Source organism: Hyla sarda, chromosome 7 (assembly GCF_029499605.1).
Source record: "Hyla sarda isolate aHylSar1 chromosome 7, aHylSar1.hap1, whole genome shotgun sequence".
In the NCBI taxonomy this organism is placed as follows: Eukaryota; Metazoa; Chordata; class Amphibia; order Anura; family Hylidae; genus Hyla; species Hyla sarda.
Window position 1 is genome coordinate 201,548,441 of NC_079195.1, and position 26,379 is coordinate 201,574,819.

At 44.3% G+C, this 26,379-nt stretch overlaps 1 protein-coding gene across 2 annotated transcripts in view; it reads right to left on the reverse strand.

Moving 5' to 3' along the window:
• The window catches only part of SCP2 (sterol carrier protein 2), a 55,678-nt gene that overhangs the window by 28,733 nt on the left and 566 nt on the right, over nucleotides 1-26,379 (reverse strand). The window contains exons 2-11 of one of the 2 annotated variants that reach the window (XM_056532215.1): nucleotides 20,313-20,364; nucleotides 19,034-19,105; nucleotides 18,009-18,140; nucleotides 16,988-17,052; nucleotides 14,795-14,921; nucleotides 14,392-14,455; nucleotides 12,355-12,441; nucleotides 10,610-10,760; nucleotides 7,314-7,461; nucleotides 3,893-4,000 (exon numbers count right to left, since the gene is read on the reverse strand). In XM_056532215.1, the coding sequence (XP_056388190.1) occupies nucleotides 3,893-4,000; nucleotides 7,314-7,461; nucleotides 10,610-10,760; nucleotides 12,355-12,441; nucleotides 14,392-14,455; nucleotides 14,795-14,921; nucleotides 16,988-17,052; nucleotides 18,009-18,140; nucleotides 19,034-19,105; nucleotides 20,313-20,364 (1,006 nt within the window). Of the gene's footprint in view, nucleotides 1-3,892; nucleotides 4,001-7,313; nucleotides 7,462-10,609; nucleotides 10,761-12,354; nucleotides 12,442-14,391; nucleotides 14,456-14,794; nucleotides 14,922-16,987; nucleotides 17,053-18,008; nucleotides 18,141-18,518; nucleotides 18,656-19,033; nucleotides 19,106-20,312; nucleotides 20,365-26,379 lie in introns of those variants that run through there. The other variant, XM_056532216.1, reaches the window with a different exon arrangement.

A 26,379-nucleotide genomic window follows, 5' to 3' on the forward strand; every position in this document is an offset into this window, starting at 1 on the left:
GATGTGCATTCTTCAATGTTTGGTGAGTGGGGTGCCAACATAGTAGCGGCTAAGGTATATACTAGGGATCAACCGATTATCGGTATGGCCGATAATCACGATTTTGGGCATTATCGGTATCGCCAATTACCTTGCCGATAAGCCGATAATGCCCCGCCCCCTGCACCGCCCCAACCGCACCGTGACCGCCCCCCCACCGTAGTGCTGGGCGGTATACCGGTATGAACCGGATACCGTTTTTTTTTTTTCTCCCACGGTATGGATTTTTGCCCATACCGCTATACCGGTTGGGCCCCTCCCCCACCCTCCGAGTCAATAAAAAAAAATGTAACTTACCCGTAATGGGGGTGGTCCAGGCCATCCATCCTTCCTATAGTGTCCGGCGGCATTCCGGGTGGAGGGTGAACCGGTCCGGGCTGTCCTTCTCCGGGGGTCCTCTTCTCCACTCCGGGCAGGCTCTGGCCTAGTACTCTGCATAGATGCCGCTACGCCGTGACGTCAGGTGCGTCGCTGCGAACCGGCGTCACTGCGCAGCGGCGTCTATGCTGCGCCGGAGCCTGCCCGGAGTGGAGAAGATGACCCCCGGAGAAGAAGGACAGCCCGGACCGGTTCACCCTCCACCCGGAATGCCGCCGGACACTACAGGAAGGATGGATGGCCCGGACCACCCTGACAGGCAGGGGGAGAGAAGCGGGCGGCGGTCTATGGCACCGCAAAAGCCACTGCAGTGCATTGATTTAAAACGCCCGCTTTAAATCAATTATCTGCAGCGGCGTCGCGGGGGGATAAATAGCCGATAACTTATACTGGAATATCGGTTAGTTATCGGTCCAAACCTCCACCGATTATCGGTATTGGCCCTAAAAAAACGATATCGGTCGATCCCTAGTATATACATGAATGTCTGGGAGCAGTTGGCACCATTCATTTGTGTGGTGGCTTCAGCGTAGCTTCATTACACAGTATATGGTGCTAACTGCTTCACTGTGTACAGTGGTCCCTCAAGTTACAATATTAATAGGTTCCAGGACGACCATTGTATGTTGAAACCATTGTATGTTGAGACCATAACTCTATGGAAACCTGGTAATTGGTCCTAAAGGCACCAAAATGTCATCCAAAAATAGGAAAAAGTGAAAATTAAAGAAAAATAAGTAGATAACTAATATAGATAAAGCAAATCCTTACATATAAAAGTAAGAAAGATCTGCTGGGAGCTGTAATCACTGTCTATGTCAGCGTTTCCCAAGCAGGGAGCCTCCAGCTGTTGCAAAACTACAACTCCCAGCATGCCCAGACAGCCAAAGGCTGTCCGGGCATGATGGGAGTTGTAGTTTTGCAACAGCTGGGGACACCCGGCTTGGGAAACACTGGTCTATGTAGAGGACAGAAGCTTCTTCGGGGTCCTGTACAGTACACACAATGTCCTAAAAAAGTTACATGGAGTCGCCCTCACCTGGTGTCCAAAGGAGCAGCTAACCCTGGTACAGGTAAAGAGTACAGAACATGTAATACCTCCCTGTACTGTAGGGGGCACTACCAGACACCAGTCAGTGAATACACTTCAGGAATACAGGGGTTTTACCAGTGAATGCCCCATTCTGATTGGTCAGTTCTTCCAGCCATTGACAAGTTTCACAGATCTGGACTGTACATTGCATGTTGAGTCTGGTTTCAAGTTACAATGGTCCAGAAAAGACCATTGTATGTTGAAACTATTGTATGTTGAGGCCATTGTAAGTTGAGGGATCACTGTATATACCAGAGCCACAGTTGTGCTGAACAGCTGATCGGCAGGAGTGCAGGGTGACGGCACTCCGCTGATCAGACATTGATCCTATCTTGTGGATAGACAAGCAATGGAAAATGTTGAGGATTGATCAGACACAGGAGTACAAACAAGAGTAATAAACTGCTTGATAAAAACAGGTAGATTTTTCTTCTGCCCCGGTGGTCCCCCTGTTCTATGCCTTGCCACAGATTCACAAGCGTTCCAGACCATTATGTGGCCAACCAATCGTATCTGGCATTGGGGCATTTCACAGAATGTGAGGATTTACCTGGACCGGGTGCTCAGAGAATTTGGCCTGGCCCTACCATCATAGCCCTGTGACACTGCTGATCTTTTGTGTAAGTTGAAGGAGACTGATATTGAGAACAATGCCCTCTTAAAGGGGTACTCCGGTCCAAGATATCTTATCCCTTATCCAAAGGATAGGGGCTAAGATGTCTGATCACTGGGGACCCCCGCAATCTAGCATGTAGCACCCACCTGAAAGTACTGACGGAAGCGCTGGAGGCTCTCAGTCTTATGCCTCCCGACCACGGGGATGGAGTATCGTGACGTGACGACTCCGCCTCCTCAATGTATGGGAGGGGGCGTGACGGCCATCACGCCCCTTCCCACAGACTTGCATTGAGGGGGCGGGGCGTGATGTCACACGGAGGTGGAGTCGTGACGTCATGATACTCCGTCCTCGTGATCGGGAGGCATAAGACTGAGAGCCTCCAGCGCTTCCGGCAGTACTTACAGGTGGGTGCTGCATGCTAGATTGTGGGGGGTCCCCAGAGGCGGGCCCCCTGCGATCAGACATCTTATTCCCTATCATTTGGATAGGGTATAAGAGGTCTTGGGGCCGGAGTTCCCCCCTTAACGCGCATTGACCTTGAGGCATTATACTGATTAATCCCACATAAGAAGGGAGTCCAGGCCGTGTCATATAATCTTTACATGCGTGGGCCCCACTTAAATAATAATTTGATTCCCACAATGTTACGTTTCGTTCTAACTAGGAACTCATTTTATTTTCAATGGCTGCCACTACCACTAGCTCAGGGGAACGGTGATGGGAAGCCGGTGTGATCCTACGTACACCAATATGATCCTAGGCAGGTGGGATGGCACTAACATATTGACCAAGGACATGGATGTCTTCACTGGGCGGGCCCTGATATGGGCCAGATTGACTGACGACATCTTTGTCCTCTGGGCCAGCATTCCTACAGATTTTGAGTAGTTTGTTAAAACCATCAATAAGAACAGGATAGGTCCCAAGTGATGTAAAGCTCCCTTATATAGGTATGTGAAGAGATTTGAACAGGACTATACATAGGAAGACGAACAGTCTCCTAGAGTGGGAAAGCTGCCTCCTAAAAAAGGGGTATCCTGAAGGGTCAGAACCTTCTCCTCAGGAGAAACTGTTCACCTGACGCAGTATATAGAGGGCAGGTTATGGATTTGAGAGACTGTTCATTTAAAAAAAAGAAAATGATATATGTATATATATATATATATATATATATATATATATATATATATAAAATGTGGTATCCAGACCACGTTTTGGTCTCAGATCATAAAAATGCGACAAGCTGAAAGGGGGAGGAGCTCCTGATACCAAAAACTAAGAAGGATGCTTAATAGGACTTACATGTGATAGGGGGACCAACCAAATAAGATAGATATTTGAATATTTAACCATAATGCTAAGGAAGAATGACTATGCGGCATGTGGGTATTATCAAAAAACTGTATGACACTCATTTTGTTTCTTCATTATATGCTTTTGTCTACACCCTAGCTACCATTTTGATTAATATCCTTTCAATAGACTAAGCCCCCAGAGGGTTCCATTGTAATAGATGGGTGAAACACGTAGGGAGGATAGGGTATTCTGGGGTGTAAAAAGGATTAGGTTCCGGTGTGTGGCTACCCTTCTAAGGACGAGAAACGCTGGCCAAAAAGATATTGATAGGATAAGTGGGGTAGTGAGAGATAGGGTGCCCCTTAACAAATCCTATGTGTATGGTCGAGCTTCATCCAGAGTTTCTTGGTTATTATCACATTTACACATAGGATTTATAGGTTATCGCAATTTTCTACCATTCTGACCTGTTGCTCCCAGTGGATGCCCCTTGGAGATCAGACCTCCACTCGGATTGATAACCCAGCGTCCGCCATATGTATTGTCTCCTCTGTCAATCAATTCTCCAGCTTTACCTGTAGAGGAAACCAAGGACAAAAACAGGTCAGTTCTTTTATTCCATAGCGAGTGATCTATTCCATACATTCACGTTACAAAAGGACAAAACTACAATCATTTGTGGTTGATGCAGTAAATTAAATACACACCCTAGACTCCATATCAGAAGCCAGGTGAATGTGGCTAGCTGGTTGCCATTAATTGATGGGTAGTTGGCAAGTCTCTCTTGTGGAAACAGCTATTAAAGGGGTACTCCGGCCCCAAGACATCTTATCCCCTATGCAAAGGATAGGGGATAAGATGTCTAATCGCGGGGGTCCCGCTGCTGGGGACCCCAGCACTCTAGCATGCAGCACCCACCTGTAAGCACTGCAGGATCTCAGTCTTATGCCTCCAGACCACGGGGACGGAGTATCGTGAAGTTACAACTCCGCCCCCGTGTAATCTCACGCACCGCCCCCTCAATGCAAGTCCCCCTCCCATAGACTTGCATTGAGGGGGCGGGCGTGATGTCACACGGGGGCGGAGTCATGACGTCACGATACTCCGTCCCCGTGGTCGGGAGGCATAAGACTGAGATTCTCCAGTGCTTCCTGCAGTGCTTACGGGTGGGTGTTGCATGCTAGATTGTGGGGGTCCCCAGCAGCGGAACCCCCGCGATTAGACATCTTATCCCCTATCATTTGGATAGGGGATAAGATGTCTTGGGGCTGGAGTACCCCTTTAAGACTTTGCAGAGGACATATTATAGGGTAGATTTATCAAAACCTGTGTAGAGTAAGGGTGGTGCAGTTGCTTATAGCAACCAATCAGATCGCTTCTTTCATTTTTAAAGAGGCCTGTGGAAAATGAAAGTAGTGCTCTGATTAATTACTATAGGCAACTGCACCACTCTTCCTCTGCACAGGTTTTGATAACTCTCCCCCTATGTGCCTACCAGTCTTCATTCTATCTCCCCTCCATTGTGTTTCAGGGGCTGTTTGGTCATTGGAACGATAGGACATATTTGATGGCCATGTCCACTGGTGACTGCCTAATGGAGGAAAATTGTTGGTTTGATTTCAGATCTCACCGGTGATTGGTGCCCGTTACGCCCACAGGTTTGCCTCTTAAGGGCCAAACCCCCTGATATGCTCTTTTCTCCATTCAAATCCCCCGAATTTATTTTACTGTCCACTTGCAGTCACTGGTTGTTTCTTTCTCTGTAGGTATAGCTCGTATACAGCTCCATAATGATTTCCGAAAAACTGTTGTCTATTAAAAAAGACTCTATGGACCTCTTTCACATAGTCTGGCAACCTTGGTTATCTTAATCTTATTCGCACGACATGTCCAATTAAAGGGGTACTCCGGTGGAAAACATTTTTGTCAGAAAGTTAAACAGATTTGTAAATTACTTCTATATAAAAATCTCAATCCTGACATCGACAGAAGTGTCAGCAGAGAGCACTGTGGTCAGGCAGAACTTCCTCTGGACCATACAACAGCTGATAAGTACTGGAAGGATTAAGATTTTTTAATAGAAGTCATTTACAAATCTGTAAAACTTTCTGGAACCAGTTGATTTGAAAAAAATAAAAAAATAAATGTTTTCCACCGAAGTACTGACTGGCTGTCTGGTAGCGCCCCCTAAAGTACAGGGAGGTATTACATGTTCTGTACTCTTTACCTGTGCCAGGATTAGCTGCTCCTTTGGACACCAGGTGAGGGCGGCTCCATGTTACTTTTTTTAGGACACTGTGTACTGTACAGGACCCTGGAGAAGCTCCTGTCCTCTACATAGACCAGTGTTTCCCAAGCCGGGTGCCCCCAGCTGTTGCAAAACTACAACTCCCATCATGCCCGGACAGCCTTTGGCTGTCCGGGCATGCTGGGAGTTGTAGTTTTGCAACAGATTGAGGCTCCCTGCTTGGGAAACACTGACATAGACAGTGATTACAGCTCCCAACAGCTTTATTACTTTTATATGTAAGGATTTGCTTTATCTATATTAGTTATCTACTTATTTTTCTTTAATCCTCACTTAGTCCTACTTTTGATGACATTTTGGGGCTTAGAAACCAATTACCCGTTTTCCATAGAGTTATGGTCTCAACAAACAATGATCGTCCTGGAACCAATTAATATTGTCACTTGAGGGACCACTGTATAGGATTATTTTTCCTCTTAATAAATTTATTTTGTTTGACACTAAAAGACGGGTGGCTGTACCTCTATACTATACTAAGCAACTCTTACCTGATTCTGATCTACATTTGCCATGAGACTTCCCTTTCTAAGCAATAGTCTGTGGAAATCCTATGCAAAAAAGACCCCTGAGTATGCAGAGGAGTTAGAAATGTATGACCCATTACCCCCCCCCCCCCAAAAAAAAACCTCAAATCTACATTTATGCTAGGAGGGAATTGTCCATTGTCAAAAAGAAATACTGGTAGGGTAACATAGTAAGGCTGGGTTCACATCACGTTTTTACCAATACGGGACCGCATACGGCTGGGGGGAGCTAAAACCTTGCGCTCCCGTATCCCTGCCGTATGCCGCCCGTATGTAATTCATTTCAATGAGCCGACCGGAGTGAAACTCTGACTCCAGTTGGCTCATCTTTGCCCCGTATGCGGTTTTCCACCGGACTTCAAACTGTGGTCGACTATGGTTTGAGGTGCTGTGTGAAAACCGCATATGTTTCACTCCGGTCGGCTCATTGAAGTGAATTACATACGGGCGGCAAGGTTTTAGCTCCCCCCCAGCCGTATGAGGTCCCGTATTGGTAAAAACGTGATGTGAACCCAGCCTTACATAGTTTGCAAGGTTGAAAAAACACAAGAGTCCACCGAGTTCAACCCAAAACCCTACTGTGTTGATCTAGAGCAGGTATAGGCAACCTTCGGCACTGCAGCTGTTTTGGACTACATCTCCCATGATGCTCTTACAGCCAAATTACTGCCAAAGCACCATGGGATTTGTAGTCCAAAACATCTGCAGTGGTGAAGGTTGCCTATGCCTGATCTAGAGGAAGGCAAAAAAAAAAAAAACCCCATGGGGGTGAAGCCAATTGCCACATGACACAGGAAAAATTCCTTCTGACCCTAATATGGCGATCAGAATAAATCTCTGGATCAACGTTCTTACCACATAAATCTAGGATCTATAATCTCTAAATATTGTTGTGACCTTCCACAGGTTATAATCACCACCAATGGGGGATCAAGTAACTCATAGAGTCTCTTTACATAGGAATTGGTAGAGGGTCAGGTTAACCACCGAGGCTACCTTATAAAGACGCCACGCTGACATGTGAGAAGTCTCGTATTTTTGTCCTATAAGGATTACCTGGTGGGCAGAGTCCAAGCGCCTCATACGTGATCAGCTCATTTGCAGAGAAGCAGTCATGGAGCTCGATCACATCCACATCCTCAGGTTTCACACCGGCCGTCTTGTAACACTTTTCCGCTGCTATCCTGGACATGTCATACCCAACCTGGAATGGGTAGAAAAAAAATGGAAAGATGGATACTTTAAAGGGTATTCCGATGAGAAACATTTTTTTTTTCATATCAACTGGCTCCAGAAAGTTAAAACAGATTTGTAAATGACTTCTATTAAAAAAATCTTAATCCTACCAAAACTTATCAGCTGCTGAAGTTGAGTTGTTCTTTTCTTTCTGACGACACTGCTCTCTGCTGACACCTCTGTCTGTCTCAGGAACTGTCCAGAGTAGGAGAAAATCCCCATAGCAAACCTTTCCTGCTCTGGACAGTTTCTGAGACGGACAGAGGTGTCAGCAGAGAGCACTGTTGTCGCGCAGAAAAGAACCACTTCAGTAGCTGATAAGTACTGCTAGGATTAAGATTTTTTAATAGAAGTAATCTACAAATCTGTTTAAAGGGGTACTCCGGTGGAAACCTTTTTTATTTTTTTAAATCAACTGGTGCCAGAAAGTTAAACAGATTTGTAAATTACTTCTATTAAAAAATCTTAATCCTTCCAGTACTTATTAGCTGCTGAATACTACATAGGAAATTCTTTTCTTTTTGGAACACAGTGCTCTCTGCAGACATCACGAGCACAGTGCTCTCTGCTGACATCTCTGTCCATTTTAGGAACTGTCCAGAGCAGCATATGTTTGCTATGGGGATTTTCTCCTACTCTGGACAGTTCCTAAAATGGAAAGAGATGTCAGCAGAGAGCACTGTGCTCGTGATGTCAGCAGAGAGCTCTGTGTTCCAAAAAGAAAAGAATTTCCTCTGTAGTATTCAGCAGCTAATAAGTACTGGAAGGATTAAGATTTTTTAATAGAAGTAATTTACAAATCTGTTTAACTTTCTGGCACCAGCTGATTTAAAAAAATAAATAAAAAAAAAAAAAAAAAAGTTTTCCACCGGAGTTCCCCTTTAACTTTCTGGAGCCAGTTGATATGAAAAAAAATTGTTTTTTACTGGAAAACCCCTTTAAGAAAGTTATCTCCAAACAGTAGACCTCCAGCTGTTGCCAAACTATAACTCCTAGCATGCTAGGAGTTGTAGTTTGGCAACAGCTGGAGGTCCAAGGTTTGGAGACCCCATGCTTTAAGATAATTTAGTAATGTCCAGGGGACCCAGCATCTCCAGGCCCTGGCTTCTCTTAACATAGGTGTTCAATTGTTTCCGAGATGGTGTGACCCACTCATTTCCCTTTTTTGGCAGGAATATTATCCCCAGACCAACATGCGAAGCTCTGCCATAGTGTCCTGGTGGATTTAGGGGTCCATCAATATGTTCTTATGTATTCATATATGATTATGATCCACAGTCAAAGGCAGTGCACATCTTGGTGTACCAGTGTCATTGCCATGTCCAGGCTGTGGTATTAATTGGGTCCTACAAGTGATTTACAGTAGAGGACCTCTTTAAATGACACATACTATGCCCACTGCAGGGCTTCTCACTATGCCAATGTTTGTCGGAACCTATATTTCAGAACCAGACCATGAGAGACCAAAAGGCCGCAGTTCTGAGGTATGCAGCTGTAGAGGAACCTATACCCCACAGTATATATCTTTTTGCAGTATTGTAGGAGGAGGATGGCTTCAGGAGGAATGCCGGTTCCACGTGGTGCAGGACAGAGACAACGGAAGAGGTAATAAAATCAAGGGTAGTTTATTTCCCAAGATGCAACGCGTTTCACTGCATAAGCAGCTTCAGACATGACTGGGAACATATGAGTGAGTCATTTATGCTAACCACAATTAGACACGTCAGAAGGGTTAACAAGAATAGTGATAATAATAATTATTCTTGTTAATTCTTCGGTCCTTGTATGTTTTGGATTGGTTGATAATTTTAACCCTTCTGACGTGTAATTGTGGTAAGTATAAATGACTCACTCATATGTTCCCAGTCATGCCTGATGAAGCTGCTTATGCAGCGAAACGCGTTGCATCTTGGGAAATAAACTACCCTTGATTTTATTACCTCTTCCGTTGTCTGTGTCCCGCGCCACGTGGAACCGGCGTTTCTCCTGAAGCCATCCTCCTTCTACAATATCGCACAGCCAGGGGGCTGCGGACACCGTATCATCCCATGCGCTCACCATTGTTGTGTATGTTGGTGAGCAGTAGAGATGAGCGAACTTATAGTAAATTTGATTCGTCACGAACTTCTCGGCTCGGCAGTTGATGCCTTATCCTGCATAAATGAGTTCAGCTTTCAGGTGCTCCCGTGGGCTGGAAAAGGTGGATACAGTCCTAGGAGACTCTTTCCTAGGACTGTATCCACCTTTTCCAGCCCACCGAGAAGTTTGTGACGAATCGAATTTACTGTAAGTTAGCTCATCTCTAGTGAGCAGCTTCACATCTAAATTATTTATATTGTATATCAATCTCTCTTATCACACCACGGAGCGCTCTCATTCTTTGTTATAGATCTTTTTGCAGTGACCACCTGACACCTAAACATAGCGAGAACGTGGCCTTATAAGTAACGTGTGCTTTTTTTGGTTTGTTTATGGCCCAAATATCAACAAAGAAAATAGAACTAAGCAGACAAAGAGCATAACAATATTAGTTGGAGTCTGTTGGTTGCTTTGAAAAACTAAAATAATGGTACCGGGATATTAGCAACAGCAAAAATACACAGAGGTGTCTTGTAAATTATTTTATGTTGAATAGAGTTATAATGAACTATTTAAAATACATTTTATATTTTAAAACATAAAAATACCTGGAGGGCCTGCTATAGACCCTCAGGATAAGGAGATACTCAAATGTCAGCTGTTGCTGATATTCTGGTATCTTTCTGATGCCGGCCAGCAATTGGGGTTTGGTGTATCCATCTGTTTAGGCTGCAGCTGCCTCCACCGTACCACATATGGTGATAAAAGGTGTTGTGGTCTTACGTAACCCCAAAATGTAACCCCCTTTCTTGATGCTAGGTTATACAGTGTAGTCCTATGAGGTGCTCTGCCTTTTCTTTTTCTCTTTCCGCTATACGTATTTCAACTTTTGTAAGGGTAAACTGGAGCCGTTGCCCATAACAACCAATCGGCTTCCAGTTCTATTTGTCCAATGAACATTTGAAGAATGAAAGGAGTTATCTGATTGGTGGCTACGGATGACTGCTCCACCACCGGCTACAGAAGACCATACTTACCGCCTTGATGCAGCTTTCCTCGCTGAATGTGCTGGACGTGTCGGTGATCATCTCCTGCGCCACAATCTCCACCGCTTGGCGCTGCAGCCCATGTTTCTTCACAAAGTCTTCACTTGCCAGAATGGCCGCTGCTGCACCATCGGAAGTTGGACTGCAGAAAAAAAAAAAACAAAGTTGTAAAGAAAGCATGGTCATAACCATATCCGGCCTTAGCCAAGTAAGACCCACGCGGATGTACAGGGTGCCAGCTGCCAGACTGTAGGGTGGGGAGCAATGACAGGTTGGGTGCTACTAAGTGCAGTAAATAGAAGTGCACCAAGGGGGAAATACGTGGCACTTGAGCAGAAATGTGGCACTGAACAGAAAAACAATAAAAGGAGCAATGTACTAGGGCAGGCACAGGCAACCTTTGGCACTGCAGATATTTTGGACTACATCTGCTTTGGAAGCATTTTGGCCGTAAGAGCATCATGTGAGGTGTAGTCCACACCATCTGCAGTGCTGAAGGTTGCCTATCCCTGTACTAGGTTATCTCTGGTAATCCCATAGACAATGAATAGAGCGTGTGCTGTCCACCGCTCTATTCCGTGCAGATTTAGGGCTCCATTTTAAAGATTGCATGGTGGTCCCAGTGGTCGGACCCCCAGCGATCAGATACTTATTCTGTTGGATGCTCCATTCAAGGTCTCCATATAAATAACCAGACAAGAAAAAAAAAATTAAAAACATAGAAAGCTGAATTTTTGGTCCAGTAACTATACAGTAAAATGGAAAAGAAACCGACGAGCCTCCCACAAAGACGTCAACCTAAGCTGACTAAGGGTCTATCCACACAGCAGAATTTCCGCTTGCGGAATTCCACCTCAAATTAAAGGGGTACTCCGGTGAAAAACTTTATTTTTAATTTTTTTAATCAAATGGTGCCAGAACGTTAAACAGATTTGTAAATTACTTCTTTAAAAAAAATCTTAATCCTTCCAGTACTTATTAGCTGCTGATGCTCCAGAGGAAGTTGTGTAGTTCTTTTCTGTCTGACCACAGTGCTCTCTGCTGACACCTCTGTCCATGTCAGGAACTGTCCAGAGCAGGTGCAAATCCGCATAGAAAAACTCTCCAATTCTGGACAGTTCCTGACATGGACAGAGGTGTCAGCAGAGAGCACTGTGGTCAGACAGAAAAGAACTTCCTCTGTAGTATACAGCAGTTGATAAGTACTGGAAGGTTCAGATTTTTTTTTATAGAAGTAATTTACAAATCTGTTTAACGTTTAAAAAATAAATAGTTTTTCACCGGAGTACCCCTTTAAAGCCCATAGACTTCTATGGGATTCCGCACTCCCATTCATACTTCTGAATTTCCACTTGCGGAATTGCGCAAGCGGAAATTCAGAAGTGTGAATGAGAGTGCGGAATCCCATAGAAGTCAATGGGCTTTAATTTGAGGTGGAGTTCCGCAAGCGGAAATTCTTCCTTGTGAATAGACCCTAAGGCTAGATTCCGAGTGCGGCCAGTCCAATAGACTGCAATGTGTCCCGCAAGTATTTCCGTCTGAAGAATGAGCAACGCCATTTTTCAGGCGGAAATTTTCAAGCGGATTTTCCGTTCACAAATTATGCTTCACAAATTCCGAAGTGTAAATTTGTGAACGGAAACCCATTCACTATACTATACATTTTCAAAGCGGATTTGCAGACGGGAATTCCGTAGTGTGAACTTAGCCTAAAAGTGAATGTAGTGTGAACCTACCAGCACTGGAGAACTGTAAGGTATTCAAACACTTTCCTTGAATTCTTCACCTGATCTAAGCTGTATTCCTCCTGAAACTGGGAATATCTGTATAAAGAAGAGAACATTATACGGTAAAATAGGGAACAAATAAGTTGAAACTTTTATAATGATTAACTTGGACATTACCCAATAGCAGGAAAGTGGAAAATGGGAGAAAGAAAATTTGAAGAAAAAAAAAAAAAAAAGAAAGGAAAAAAATGTAATTAAATAAATTAAAAAGGAATTCATTAATGTTATATATCCTCCTCAAAAGTCTAGATACGATGGGAACTTGTTCTATAAAGTCTTATATATTCTTATTGCTGAGGTCTTGATCAGATAAATGCTGCATCTGCAAAAGGTGACAACCACCAATGGTAGCCATTATCCAAAGCAGCACCTTTAACCCCTTCAGGATGCAACAATTTATATTTGTATGTTTTTGTTTTTTCCTCCACGTTTTCCTGAGAGCGATAGTTGTTATATTTTACTTAACAGACGGTGCCACAAGAGGAAGTTTTTTGGGGGGTCCATTTGTAGTTTTTAGTAGCAACCTTTATTCTACCATCAAATGTACTGCAAATCTTTGGTGTTTTTTTGTGGCATCATTTTCCCCAAATTGTGGTAAAAAGAATGCTATTTTACTGCAATGGTGAAAATCACGTTTTCCTTATGGCAAGATTTCCCTTAATTAAGAAAATGCATCAAAATGGCATATAATGTGAACTAATCTCAACCCAATTATGATTCTAATAGGTTTACTAGGGTGACCTCCAGTACTAGCAGCCTGATTAAGAAAAGAAGAATGAGGTAAGGCACAGTGAAGGGCTTAAAGTCCTGGGTGGGTGCACAGCTCCAGGGATCCGACTCACAATCCCAAGCGGTCAATGGAAACAAAAGGATGAAGCGGCACTCCAAAGGATTATAATCCAAAATGTGAATTTATTCACCCATCAGTAAAGATGCAACGTTTCGTTCCACAGTCAGGAACTTTCTCAAGCATGAGCTTGAGAAAGTTCCTGACTGTGGAACGAAACGTTGCATCTTTACTGATGTGTGAATAAATTCACATTTTGGATTATAATCCTTTGGAGTGCCGCTTTAGCAGCCTGATTAGGTGACCAGGTAATGTGAACAAATTCCATCCCCCTTTCTCTGCACAGCCAGAGGATTCATGGGAAATGGCAGCATCATCTAGTAATTCCAGTGATGGATTTGCATCCAAAATGGAGCCTAAGCCATGCCTGCCACATCAGCTAAAACAGGTAAGCGCCAGGCATACACAAGAACCTCTACATTATTCCCTAATAAAAGCCTATGCTGCGCTATATAAAAAAAAAAAAATTCCCAGAGTGCTTCCTTAAAAGGGGTACTCCACCCCTAGACATCTTATCCTCTATCCAAAGGAGAGGAGATAAGATGTCTGATCTCTGCTGCGGCACCCCAGACATCCGGTGCACAGAGCGATCTTCGCTCCGTGTCGGATGACTGGCGATGCGGGGTGGAGGCTCGTGACGTCACAGCCACGCCCCACTCGTGACGTCACGGCCATGCCACCTCAATGAAAGTCTATGGGAGGGGGCGTGACGGCCGTCACGCCCCCTTCCATAGACTTGCATTGAGGGGGCATGGCCATGACGTCACAAAAGGGGCGTGGCCTTGAAGTCACGAGCCTCCGGCGCTGCACCTGACGCTCCAAATAAACAGTGCAGCAGGGAGATGGTGGGGGACCACAGCGGCAGGTCCCCCTATGATCAGACATCTTACCCCCTATCCTTTGCATAGGGGATGAGATGTCTAGGGGCGGAGTACCCCTTTAATGTGAAATATATTTCACCTGTACTTACTAAGTGGACAAAAACCACATGAAAAACAGAGGTACGTCATGGCTTTGCTCAGATTTCTGTAAAATATTTTGCTCTTTTGATCACATTTATGGAATTAATTGGAATCCAATGACTAAAAAAATGTGGGCAGCTATATACAGAAAACCAAAACGTCTCACACGACACTCACGGATTGTTTGTTGAATGTTTATGATTCTTCCAAGCGATCTTTGCGAAATGTTCTAACTTTGTTCCTGCAAGTAAACAAATCGGATTTGTCAGGTGAGAAGCCCCTCCAGGCTCCCCCACACAGCCCGTGGGGTAGTCATGATTCCCATGTCGAGAAACATTCTGGAAAAATCTAACGGGGGAGATTTATCAAAACCTGTCCAGAGGAAAAGTTGCTGAGTTGCCCATAGCAACCAATCAGATCGCTTCTTTCATTTTTGAAAAGGCCTCTGAAAAATGGAAGAAGCGATCTGATTGGTTGCTATGGGCAACTCAGCAACTTTTCCTTTGGACAGGTTTTGATGAATGTCCCCCAATATCTCCCACACAGACACTGTAGTTTTCTTACAACATTATTCTATTACCATATTTCTCCATGTGCTCCTGCCCAGCTCTTCCAAACAGTTGAGGAGCCAATGGAGCCGCTTCCAGGCCGTACTTGTTTGCTACAACTTCCACATGTTTATCCATTGGGTTGGTGCGGTCAGTGAACTAAAACAGGAAACAGAGACTGATGTAGTGAAATAAGGAAAAAGACGCATTGTCCATGACACTATGGGGGAGATTTATCAAAACCTGTGCAGAGGAAAAGTGGTGCAGTTGCCCATAGAAACCAATGAGATTGCTTCTTTTATTTCTCAGGGGCCTTTTTAAAAGTGAAAGAAGCAATCTGATTGGTTGTTATGGGTAACTGCTCCACTCTTCCCCTAAACAGGTTTTTATAAATAAATCTCCCCCTATAAAGTTAAAGGGGTACTCCGCCCCTAGACATCTTATCCCCTATCCAAAGGATAGGGGATAAGATGTCTGATCACAAGGTCCCGCCACTGGGGACCCCCGCGATCTCCCTGCTGCAGCCAGCGTTTGTTTAGAGAGTCGGGTGCAGCGCCGGAGACTCGTGACATCGCGGCCACGCTCGTGACAATACAAGTCTATGGGAGGGGACGTGAAGGTCGTCACACCCCCTCCCATAGACTTGTATTGAGGGGGCATGGCCATGACGTCACGAGCCTCCGCCCCGCATCACCAGTCATCCGGCACGGAGGGAAGTCTGCTCCGTGCATCGGATATCTGGGGTGCCGCAGCTGAGATCACGGCGGTCCCCAGCGGGGAGTTTTTAGGCTAGAATTCTCTGCAGACTGATTTACATAAAAATTTTGGCTGCCTGTGGCCACAACTAGGGGGCGCACTACATACAATTATACAGCTACTATACATTTCCACTATATTTCTGTCTTCAGTTTTCTCCTGTGGATTTATGCCCAAAGTTGACAAGAGCTGTATGGACCCATACCCATTGGGTTCCTCAGTAGCTAAATAGATCCTGTCAGATCAGTTGAGTACCACCAGCACTCCATAAACTCTGCTGACTTACAATGAGGTACTTTCTGCGGTTTTGTTGTCAAGAATACTATTGCACGCAGCGTTATTCTTTCAATCAAATCTGCCAGGATTGCCAAGGGACCTAATTGGAAGAATGGGTATACACCATCTAAAATACTGGACAAGTCGTGTAGCATGTTGGGAACCCTGATATACTCCATTAAAGTCAACATGGTCCATCAGGCACCATTCGTGCCCAGAAGGTAACAGACTATTTCTGTTTCTTGTTATTATGCTCCAATGACAGAGCGGAACAATGGAAAATCCTACGCAGATGTGAGCCAAGTCATTGGGGTCTATTAGGAACTTCAGATGGCAATGTGAACAACATCATAGTTTTGCCAGTATATAAAAACTTTGTTATCCACTGTTAAATCCAAGGGTGCAGCTATAGAGAGAGCAGAGGTAGCAGTCGCACCAAGGCCCTGGTTCCCAAGGGGGCCCCAAAGCACATCTTCCCCATAAGAGACCAGTATTATACTTGGCATATGGGGCCCTGTTGCAGATTTTGCATCGGGGCCCAGAAGCTACACCTCTGGTTCTATCCTCATGTTATAGATCATATAAAACTAGGCAGAGAAATTCAATGTGCAATGTCTGCAAACTGTACTGCTGTACCACAGGGGTCTCTACATTAGAATAGTCACACAACCAATACAACCATATACTGTGCAAAGGAGAGCAAATATAGGGATTTAAATAAGGGTAAGTTTACAAAGGGTAAGTATAGAGAGATCCTTATCCACCCTCCCCCATTCTTATATAATGGTGGCAAAAAAAAGCAGCTGGTTGTCATGTGGTTATCAACACGCTAAAGGGAAAAGGTGTGACTAAAGACAATTATTAGGTATGTAAACATTTATATACACAATATTGTATTATTTGCAATGCCCCATCCCCATCCAGCCAGGTTTCCACACAGATTTTTTTGCAGTGTTTTTTGGAATACTGCCACTGAAGTTTTTGAGCCAAAGTGTATTCAAGAGAAAAAGGAAATATAAAGGAAGGACCTCTCCTTCCTACTGGATCCACTGGACTTTGGCTCAGTGGCAGTCCGCCCCCCCCCCCCCCCAAAAACCCAAAAACCTGTGTGGAAACCTATAAGTGGTAGAGCTGCAATAGCAGACACAGCCCACATTAAGCCAGGATATAAAACATAAGAATAAAATACAAACCTTAGTCACCAATGAGCCTCGTTCCATCTTCTCAAAACCAAGAGCCAGAACACAGTCTGCCAAACCTGAGGAGGCGTGGAGAAATCATCATTGACTAGGCTGATCAAGAGTCCCAGTCTTTTTATTGAAAAAAATGTTAATTTTGGCCTTTTTTTAACAAAACAGGACAATATTGTTACTTCTGAGCTTTTTCTGTCCACGGCAGCTGCTGGTCACTGTTCTTAAAGTGGTCACAGCCTGTACTTCCTGATCTAAAAGTGCCAGCTGGTGCCCCAGCCACTTTAAGTCAGTGAGCAGTGGCTGCCAGTACTTGTGATGCCCCTGACATCCGGCCCTGAGGAGCACAGAAGGAGAACGCCAGAAGCGCCAGCCTGGACCCTGGAGGTGACTAAACTACCATCCATGTCAACTTCAGTGCTTCACTGCTCCGGTCCGGGCCCAGCCATAGCAGTAGGTCCAGCCCGGAGGAACAGTGGAGCACCAAAGCAGCAGGGTTGTATGGCTGGGCCGCTGGGGGAAGTGTATCTGTAGGGGCCACTTACCTACTACTATATATGTGGGGCAGAGAGGAGAGAGGCCCTACAACTATAATGGGGCACAGAGGGGGCCTAAAAATATGAGGGCAGTATGGGGGGTCTACAACTATATTCAGCAGAACAGGTAATTCTTTATTTAAACCTCTGTTCATTTTGGGTTTAGGAGTCCAGAGAGCAGCTGTTGATAACTTAGTAGGACCGCCCACTAGACTCTTAAAGGGGCAGAGACTTTAATGGTAATAAATAAGTTCTACTGAATCTTTATATATAAAACTATATTTATATATTTATTAATTTTCTCTCTTTATAATCCCCTTTATAATATGATGCTGATGGAATGGACTGCATTATATATATATATATATATATATATATATATATATATATATATATATACCCGTGGGTGGCATCACTTGTATCTCATCTTCTGGGGATTTGGAAATGTCATGGCTCATGGTAATTTGCATAACAAAACCATCTCTCACCTCCCTGGACCAGCTGTCTGGCCATGAAGAGAGCTGTGGACCCCGTGGAGCAGTTGTTGTTTACATTGATGATGGGGATCCCTGTCAGCCCCAGGCTGTGATAGATTGCCCGCTGTCCAGAAGTTGAGTCACCTGCAAGACAAAAACATTACATTATACAGTACTATCTCTGCCCATTATATAACTTGTATATGGTATTTTTTCGGCAAACTTCTGCTCTGCAAGCTTCATCTATAATTTGCAGTTCTCCCAGAGCTGGTAGACGGAGCTCTCCCCTCCCCCCTCCATAGATTTGTACTGCTTGTCTTGTAGACATAAGAAAATGCTGAATTTCAGAGAAAAGGATTTAGGCAGCAGGAGGAGGGGGGCGGGGGGGATGAAGGTTGATAACAGGAGAAAGAAGCATTTTTGTCTAATAAAATATATATTACAAAGTTTCTTATATTCGCTTGATCTATGCAAAGTTTTTAAATAATCATTTAATTCTCTGTGCCCATCCAATTGAACAACCTGCGGCCCTCCAGCTGTTACAAGACAACAACTCCCAGCATGTCCAGACAGCCAACAGCTGCATTCAGTATACAGGTGTAGCAGAGTTTTATTTGTCATAGATTCTAGGGGGGAGATTTATCAAAACCTGTCCAGAGGAAAAGTTGCTGAGTTGCCCATAGCAACCAATCAGAGGCCTTGTTAAAAATGAAAGAAGCGATCTGATTGGTTGCTATGGGCAACTCAGCAACTTTTCCTCTGGACAGGTTTTGATAAATCTCCCCCTGGGTATCCAATCTGCGGCCCTCCAGCTGTTGCAAACCTACAACTTCCAGCCATTGGCTGTACCGGCATGCTGGGAGTTGTAGTTTTGCAACAACTAGAGGGGCGCATGTTGGGCACCTATTTGGAAAATGGGCCCCTTCTACAGGCACAATGTTTAAGAGAGTTTACACTAAGACATTGGCCATGGGGTGTGATAGATCATGAAGATAAGCTATAGCGGTATATATATATATATTTATAAAATCCTGTACCATAGACGTAGCCCACACATGCCTGCTCCACCAAGGAGTAAGCAATCCCTGCATCAGCCAGAGCGTTCTGTCCTGTTATATTAAAAAATAGATAAGAATTAAATACGGTAAGTATCAATTAAATAAATATCAGAGAAATAAATAAACAAAATAGATAAATAACTAATGAGATAACTAACTAAATTAATTAATTAATTAATTAAATGAGTACTGCAGCCAAAGACAACTTATCCCCTATGTGCAAGATAGGGAATAAGTGTCTGATCGCGGGGGGTCCGACCGCGGCGTCTTGCCATGTTTGGCACGCCTCATGCGTGGAGAGCTGCTGTAGTTCCACATCCCCAGTGGTCTGACCCCCACGATAAGACACTTCTCCCCTGTTTTTGGCTGCATTTTTCCTTTAATTAATCAATTAAATAATAAATAGATAAATAAATATCAGAGAAATAAATAAATGTAATAAATAAATAAATAGATAAATATTAGAGGAATATAGAAATAAAACAAATAATAAATAAATACATTTCATAGAAAGTAAATAGAATTAATAATAAAAAGATAAATAAATAACAAATAGATAGATATGATATGGGGCAATAATAAATTAAATAAATAAAATTAAAATCTGTATGCTATAAAACACTTGATGGCAAAGCAGTTGTCCAGCGCGATAGTGGCTTAAAAAGTTTTCCACCGGAGTACCCCTTTAAGCCACTATCCCTGTAATAACAAGATGGTATATATTACCTATGGGCATAGTTTTCAAACGTTCAATTTTTTCAAGGGCCAGTCCTGGGACCTGGGACCCTATCCTGGGCTACTTAAATGTTACGGAAAAATGTGCCAAATGTGTACACCGCTGCATCCTGTAGGCCGTGCACAAAGAAGTCAGGGGAGGACAAAGAAGGACCGATGGAGGGTTGGTGCTTTGTGGTAGGAGAGAGCCTGAGCATGAGAGTCCTGGGGACAGTCAGGAGGGGTGGTGCTGTGCATGTGTACAGGCACTTGTGGGGAGGGACTACTACCTAAAGAGGGACTACTACCTAAAGAGGGCTACTACCTTCAAGTCCTTTCAGTGAGGACAATATATGGGAAAATTCTGGGGGGAAAAAAATATATATAACCACAAACCCCACTCACAATACACCACACACTTCATTGTCAAATAAAAAAATATTTAAAATGTTGGCAACTATATCTATGGGCAAGCACACAAAGCCCAGGGACACAACACTACAAACTACCCAGTGCCCCCGCCGGCCTCAGACATGACACTCACCAGCCTCCTTAGCCATATCCGGGTAGTCAACCTCATTTCGGGGCTTCAGAAACTGCAAGGAGAACAAAACAATAACATGAGGAACATATATACATTATAAGAGCACATAGAAAAATCATAGCACACCAGTAATAAGAAGACTGACAAAGCTGGGATGGGGCCCTCTATGGTGGAGGTGGTAGTTTTGGGGGTGTGGGGTGAGGGTAGGTTATCCAGCACCTATAGGCAAGTATAGTAGTCAAGGACTAAATGAAACAGAGTAGATCAGTTAGAGGGCAATGTACATAGTGATCTATTTTGTTCTCTTTATTATACAATTAAACATAAAGTCATCTCCATAGGCATTTAAGGGTCTATTCACACGTACAGTATTCTGCGCAGATTTGATGCGCAGGATTTTCTGCTGCAGATTTCAATGTAAACTCAATGACTGAACACAGCTTCAAATCCTGCGCATCAAATCTGCGTGGAATACTGTACGTGTGAATAGACCCTTAAAGGCGTATTCTACCCTTAGACATCTTACTAGGATAGGGGACAAGATGTCTGATCGCTGGGGTCCTGCCGATTCTCTGCCAGGTGCTGCTCCAGTCTTGGAAACACTGGGTTTCCGAGATGGAGACGTGACTTCACGCCACGCCTTCTCCATTCATGTCTATGGGAGGGGGCGTGACGGCGTCACACCCCCTCCCATAGACATGAATGGAGGGGGCGTGGCGTGACGAGGGGTCGTGACGTCTCCGCCTCAGGAAGCCAGCGTTTCCGAGACTGAAGGCACCTGCCTCTGGGACCCCCGCCATCAGGCATCTTATCCCCTATCCTTTGGATCGAGGATAAGATGTCTAAGGGCGGATTACCCCTTTAAGGCACTTTGTGCACTTAAAGGGGTACTCCGGCGCTTAGACATCTTATCACCTGTCCAAAGGATAGGGGATAAGATGCCTGATCGTGGGGGTCCCGCCGCTGGGGACCCCCATGATCTTGCATGCAGCACCCCAGTTAAAATCAGTCCCCAGAGCATGTTCGCTCCAGGTCTGATTACCGTCAACCAGGGGGCCAGGGGCGTGTGATGTCACGCCTCCGCCCCCGTGTGACTTCAAGCTCCGCCCCTCAATGCAAGCCTAGGGAAGGAGGCGTGATAGCTGTCACGCCCCCTCCCATAGGCTTGCATTGAGGGGCGGAGCGTGACGTCACACGCCGCTGGCCCCGTGGTCTCCGGTAATCAGACCTGGAGCGAACATGCTCCGGGGACTGATTTTAACTGGGGTGCTGCGTGCAAGATCGTGGGGGTCCCCAGCGGCGGGACCCCCGCGATCAGGCATCTTATCCCCTATCCTTTGGATAGGGGATAAGATGTCTAAGTGCCGGAGTACCCCTTTAATATTATTTTGCACTGATCCCAAATTGCAGCCCAGAGTTAAAGAGAATGTGTTGCCTAGATTTTTTATTTTTTTTTACTGAGAAAATGTTTTCTATAGATTAAAGGTGTTTGGACATGGTGACCTTTATACAGGGAGGGAAAGGCTGATCTGTGAGCAACAGCTGTTCTTTGCATCTCTGATATCTATATACTGTTGTCACCTTTCACTGTAATCTTGTCTGTGTTGATAAGTGGGACACTGGAAAGTGATCTGTACAGAATAGGAAGCCTAAGGTTAGTTTTAGTCCTAGTGACCAGAATGGAAACTGCAAGATTTCAGGATTATTAAAAAATATATTATATTATATATATATATATATATATATATATATATATATATATATAAACATAGATAGTAAATTGGGGGGGGGGGGGGAAAAGGTTAACCTAAAAGCTGGATTTAAACAATAGGACATTTTCAAAACCCTAATAAAATTTTAGCTGGGCTTCTATAATACAGACATTATTGGGGGGAATTTATCATTGGTTTTACTGCGTTTTTGTTGTGTACATTTGTCGCTCAGTTTGTCTCAGTTGCTGTTTAGAGACTTTTCATTGCAACTTTTGCTTTAGCAGTTTTTTTTATTTTTATAAAATTGTGTAGCTCTGTCATAGTCTGATTAACTATTCGCAGTGGTCATGAATTTATCATAGCGATTTGTCGCATAATTTGTCGCAAAGTCCTCAGTTTGATGCAAAGCCACACCATCCCTGACCTGGCTTACTGCATTCACACCACGTTTTTGCAGTACAGTTCCCGTATACATTTTCAATTAGAAAACCGTATGGAACCGTAATGAAAACCGTATGCATTGACTCTCCACTGAAAACCGTATGCCAAACGATGCATCAGGTTGTGTACTTTTTGCATCTTGTACGGTTTTGTCCGTATTTTTCCCGTACCCAAAACCGTAGCCTACCACGTTTTTTTGTCTGGGTGAAAAACCGTATTGAAACCGTATACGGTTCCTTTAACATGGGAGTCAATGAGAACCGTATGTGCGTACGGTTCCATCCGGTTTGCACAATACGGTTTTTAAAGGGGTTATCCAGGAAAAAAAATTTTTTAACATATCAACTAATATATCAACTGGCTCCACAAAGTTAAACAGATTTGTAAATTACTTCTATAAAAAAAATCTTAATCCTTCCAATATTTATCAGCTGCTGAAGTTGAGTTGTTGTTTTCTGTCTGGCAACAGTGCTCTCTGCTGACATCTCTGCTTGTCTCGGGAACTGCACAGAGTAGAAGAGGTTTTCTATGGGGATTTGCTTCTACTCTGGACAGTTCCCGAGACAGGAGTTACCAGAGAGAACTTAGACAGAAAAGAACAACTCAACTTCAGCAGCTCATAAGTACTGAAAGGATTAGGATTTTTTAATAGACGTAATTTACAAGTCTGTTTAACTTTGTGGAACCAGTTGATATATAAAAATAAAAAAAATTCCTGGAATACCCCTTTTAAGTTTGCACATGCGCAGTGCACACCGAATGGAATGAAAAGTAAAAAACGCATACTTTTTTTAAAATTTTTTTTTTTTTTTTAAACGGATGTTATCGGACGTCATTTTTTAAACCGTGTACACATGTTTCGTTTTTATACAGTTTAGTCCGGTTTTGAGAAATCCGTTTTTCATCAAAAACCTGATACGGGAACTGTATTGCAAAAACGTGGTGTGAATGCAGCCTTAGACTAGGTTTCCACACAGGACACAGATTTTTTTTATTTTTTTGGTACTTTTTTGAACGGCTGCCACTGCAGTTTTTGAGCCAAAGTCAGAAGTGGATCCAGTAGGAAGGAGAAGTGTAAGTCCTTCCTTTATGTTTCCCATTTCTTTTGAATATAATTCTGGCTTTGACTCCGGTGGCAGCTATCCAAAAAAACGTGACTAAAAACTGACTAAAACCAATGGGAAAAATCACACCGGACGGAAAACCACATCCCTAATATCTGCTGGGCAGGGTTGGTGCGGATTTCAATGTGGATTTTTCAGCATGTTTTTTGGCTGTGTGAATATGCCCTAAAATAACTGTGCAGTAGAGTCTGACATGTCTGTTCTGAGGCGGTCACAGGTTACTTTCCTCTGTCAGGCCAAAGGGCAATGATCCGTAGACTGCTTCAGAACATTCACCGATAGATGCATAAAACGTTACTCAGAGAAATGGTTTTTTAAACCCTTCACCACAACAACAACAACAACAATACAGAAAGCCACAAAGAGCGCCTTCCCATGGGGTCAATAAGCTGCCACCGAACTGCAGTGAGAAAATCTGCAGGGTCTTACATTACACGTGAGGTCAATAACTTTTCTTAAAAAATCTAATCCACATGCTGCAAAAAATAAATAAATAAATAAAAAAATTTAAAAAAAAGCTGCACGGACTTGACTCCAATTTGCATTGTGGTTTAAAATCCACAGTATGTCAATGTATGATGTGGATTTACCGTATTTTTCGCCGTATAAGACGCACTTTTTCTTCCCCAAAACTGGGGGAGGAAAAGTTGGTGCGTCTTATACGGCGAATACACCCCTATCGCGGCGGTCCCTGCGGCCATCAACGGCCGGGACCCGTGGCTAATACAGGACATCACCGATCGCGGTGATGCCCTGTATTAACCCTTCAGACGCGGCGATCAAAGCTGACCGCCGCGTCTGAAGTGAAAGTGACACTAACCCGGCTGTTCAGTCAGGCTGTTCGGAACCGCCGCGGTGAAATCGCAGCGTCCCGAACAGCTTGCAGGACACCAGGAGGGACCCTACCTGCCTCCTCGGTGTCTGATCCCCTGCATGGCCGACGCTCTCCTACGTCGTCATCACGTCCTCGCGCACGCCGTCCCATCATCCAATAGGAGCGGCGTCATGGCAGTGACTGAGAGTGAGGATACCCAGCAGCAGAGACGTTCCGGAGCGACGGGGACACCCCGGGGACCCGGCGACAGCGATGGAGGGCAACATCCAGGGCAGCGGTGACGGGTCCGAAGCGGCGGGGACACATGCGTACTACCTCCTATAACAGTGGTCTTCAACCTGCGGACCTCCAGATGTTGCAAAACTACAACTCCCAGCATGCCCGGACAGCCAACGGCTGTCCAGGCATGCTGGGAGTTGTAGTTTTGCAACATCTGAAAGTCCACAGGTTGAAGATCACTGTCCTATGCTTTACATTGTATTTGGTTCAGAATCTTTATTTTCTAGATTTTTATCCTATAAAATTAGGGGCGTCTTATATGACGAAAAATACGGTATTTTCCAAAGTTCTTCACTGACAACCGTGTCAGGAACTGTCAAGAGTAGAAGAAAATCCCCATGGCAAACCTCTCCTGCTCTGGGCAGTTCCTGAGACAGACAGAGGTGTCAGCAGAGAGCACTGTGGTCAGACTGGCAAGAACTACACAACTTTCTCTGTAGTATTCAGCAGCTGATAAGTACTGGAAGGATTAAGATTTTTGAATAGAAGTAATTTACAAATCTGTATAATTTTCTGGCACCAGCTGATTTAAAAAAAAAATGTTTTCCATCGGAGTACCCCTTTAATATTTTATTAAAGGGGTAGTCCAGTGGTGAAAAATGTATCCCCTATCCTAAGGATAGGGGATAAGTTTGAGATTGCGGGGGGTCCGACCGCTGGGGCCCCCTGCGATCTCCTGTACGGAGCCCCGACAGCCCGCAGGAAGGGGGCGTGTCGACCTCCGCACGAAGTGGCGGCCGACACGCCCCCTCAATACATCTTTATGGCAGAGCCGGAGAATGCCGAAGGCAGCGCTTCGGCTCTGCCATAGAGTTGTATTGAGGGGGCGTGTCGGCCGCCGCTTCGTGCGGAGGTCGACACGCCCCCTTCCCGCGGGCTGTCGGGGCTCCGTACAGGAGATCGCAGGGGGCCCCAGCGGTCGGACCCCCCGCAATCTCAAACTTATCCCCTATCCTTAGGATAGGGGATAAGTTGTTCACCACTGGACTACTCCTTAAATATTTTTTGTATTTTTATTATTATTAATAAATAAATAAAAAATATTAGAAATCAACACATCTGCAGCTTTTCTGTCGCAAAACTCCTTATGGGTGCGTTCACACGCTATTACTAGCAGCGGATTTCCCGCTGCGAGTTACGCTACCATTGATTTAAATGGGTCCATAGACAGTCCACAATAGTGTCAGATTTGCGGACTGTCCGCGGACCCATTCAAATGAATGGTAGCATAACTACCCGCTGCTAGTAATAGCGTGTGAACGCACCCATAAGGAGTTTTGCGACAGGAAAGCTGCAGATCTGTTGATTTCTAACATTTTGGTAATAATAAAAATATTAATTAAATTCATATTAAAGGGGTACTCAGATGGAAAAAAAATTTTTTTTAAATCAGCTGGTGCCAGAAAATTATACAGATTTGTAAATTACTTCTACTCAAAAATCCTTAATCCTTCCAGTACTTATCAGCTGCTTTATGCTCCAGAGGAAGTTGTGAAGTTCTTGCCAGTCTGACCACAGTGCTCTCTGCTGACACCTCTGTCTGTCTCAGGAAGTGCCCAGAGCAGGAGAGGATTGCTATGGGGATTTTCTTCTACTCTGGACAGTTCCTGACACGGACAGAGGTGGCAGCAGAGAGCACTGTGGTCAGACTGAAAAGAACTACTCAAACTTCTTCT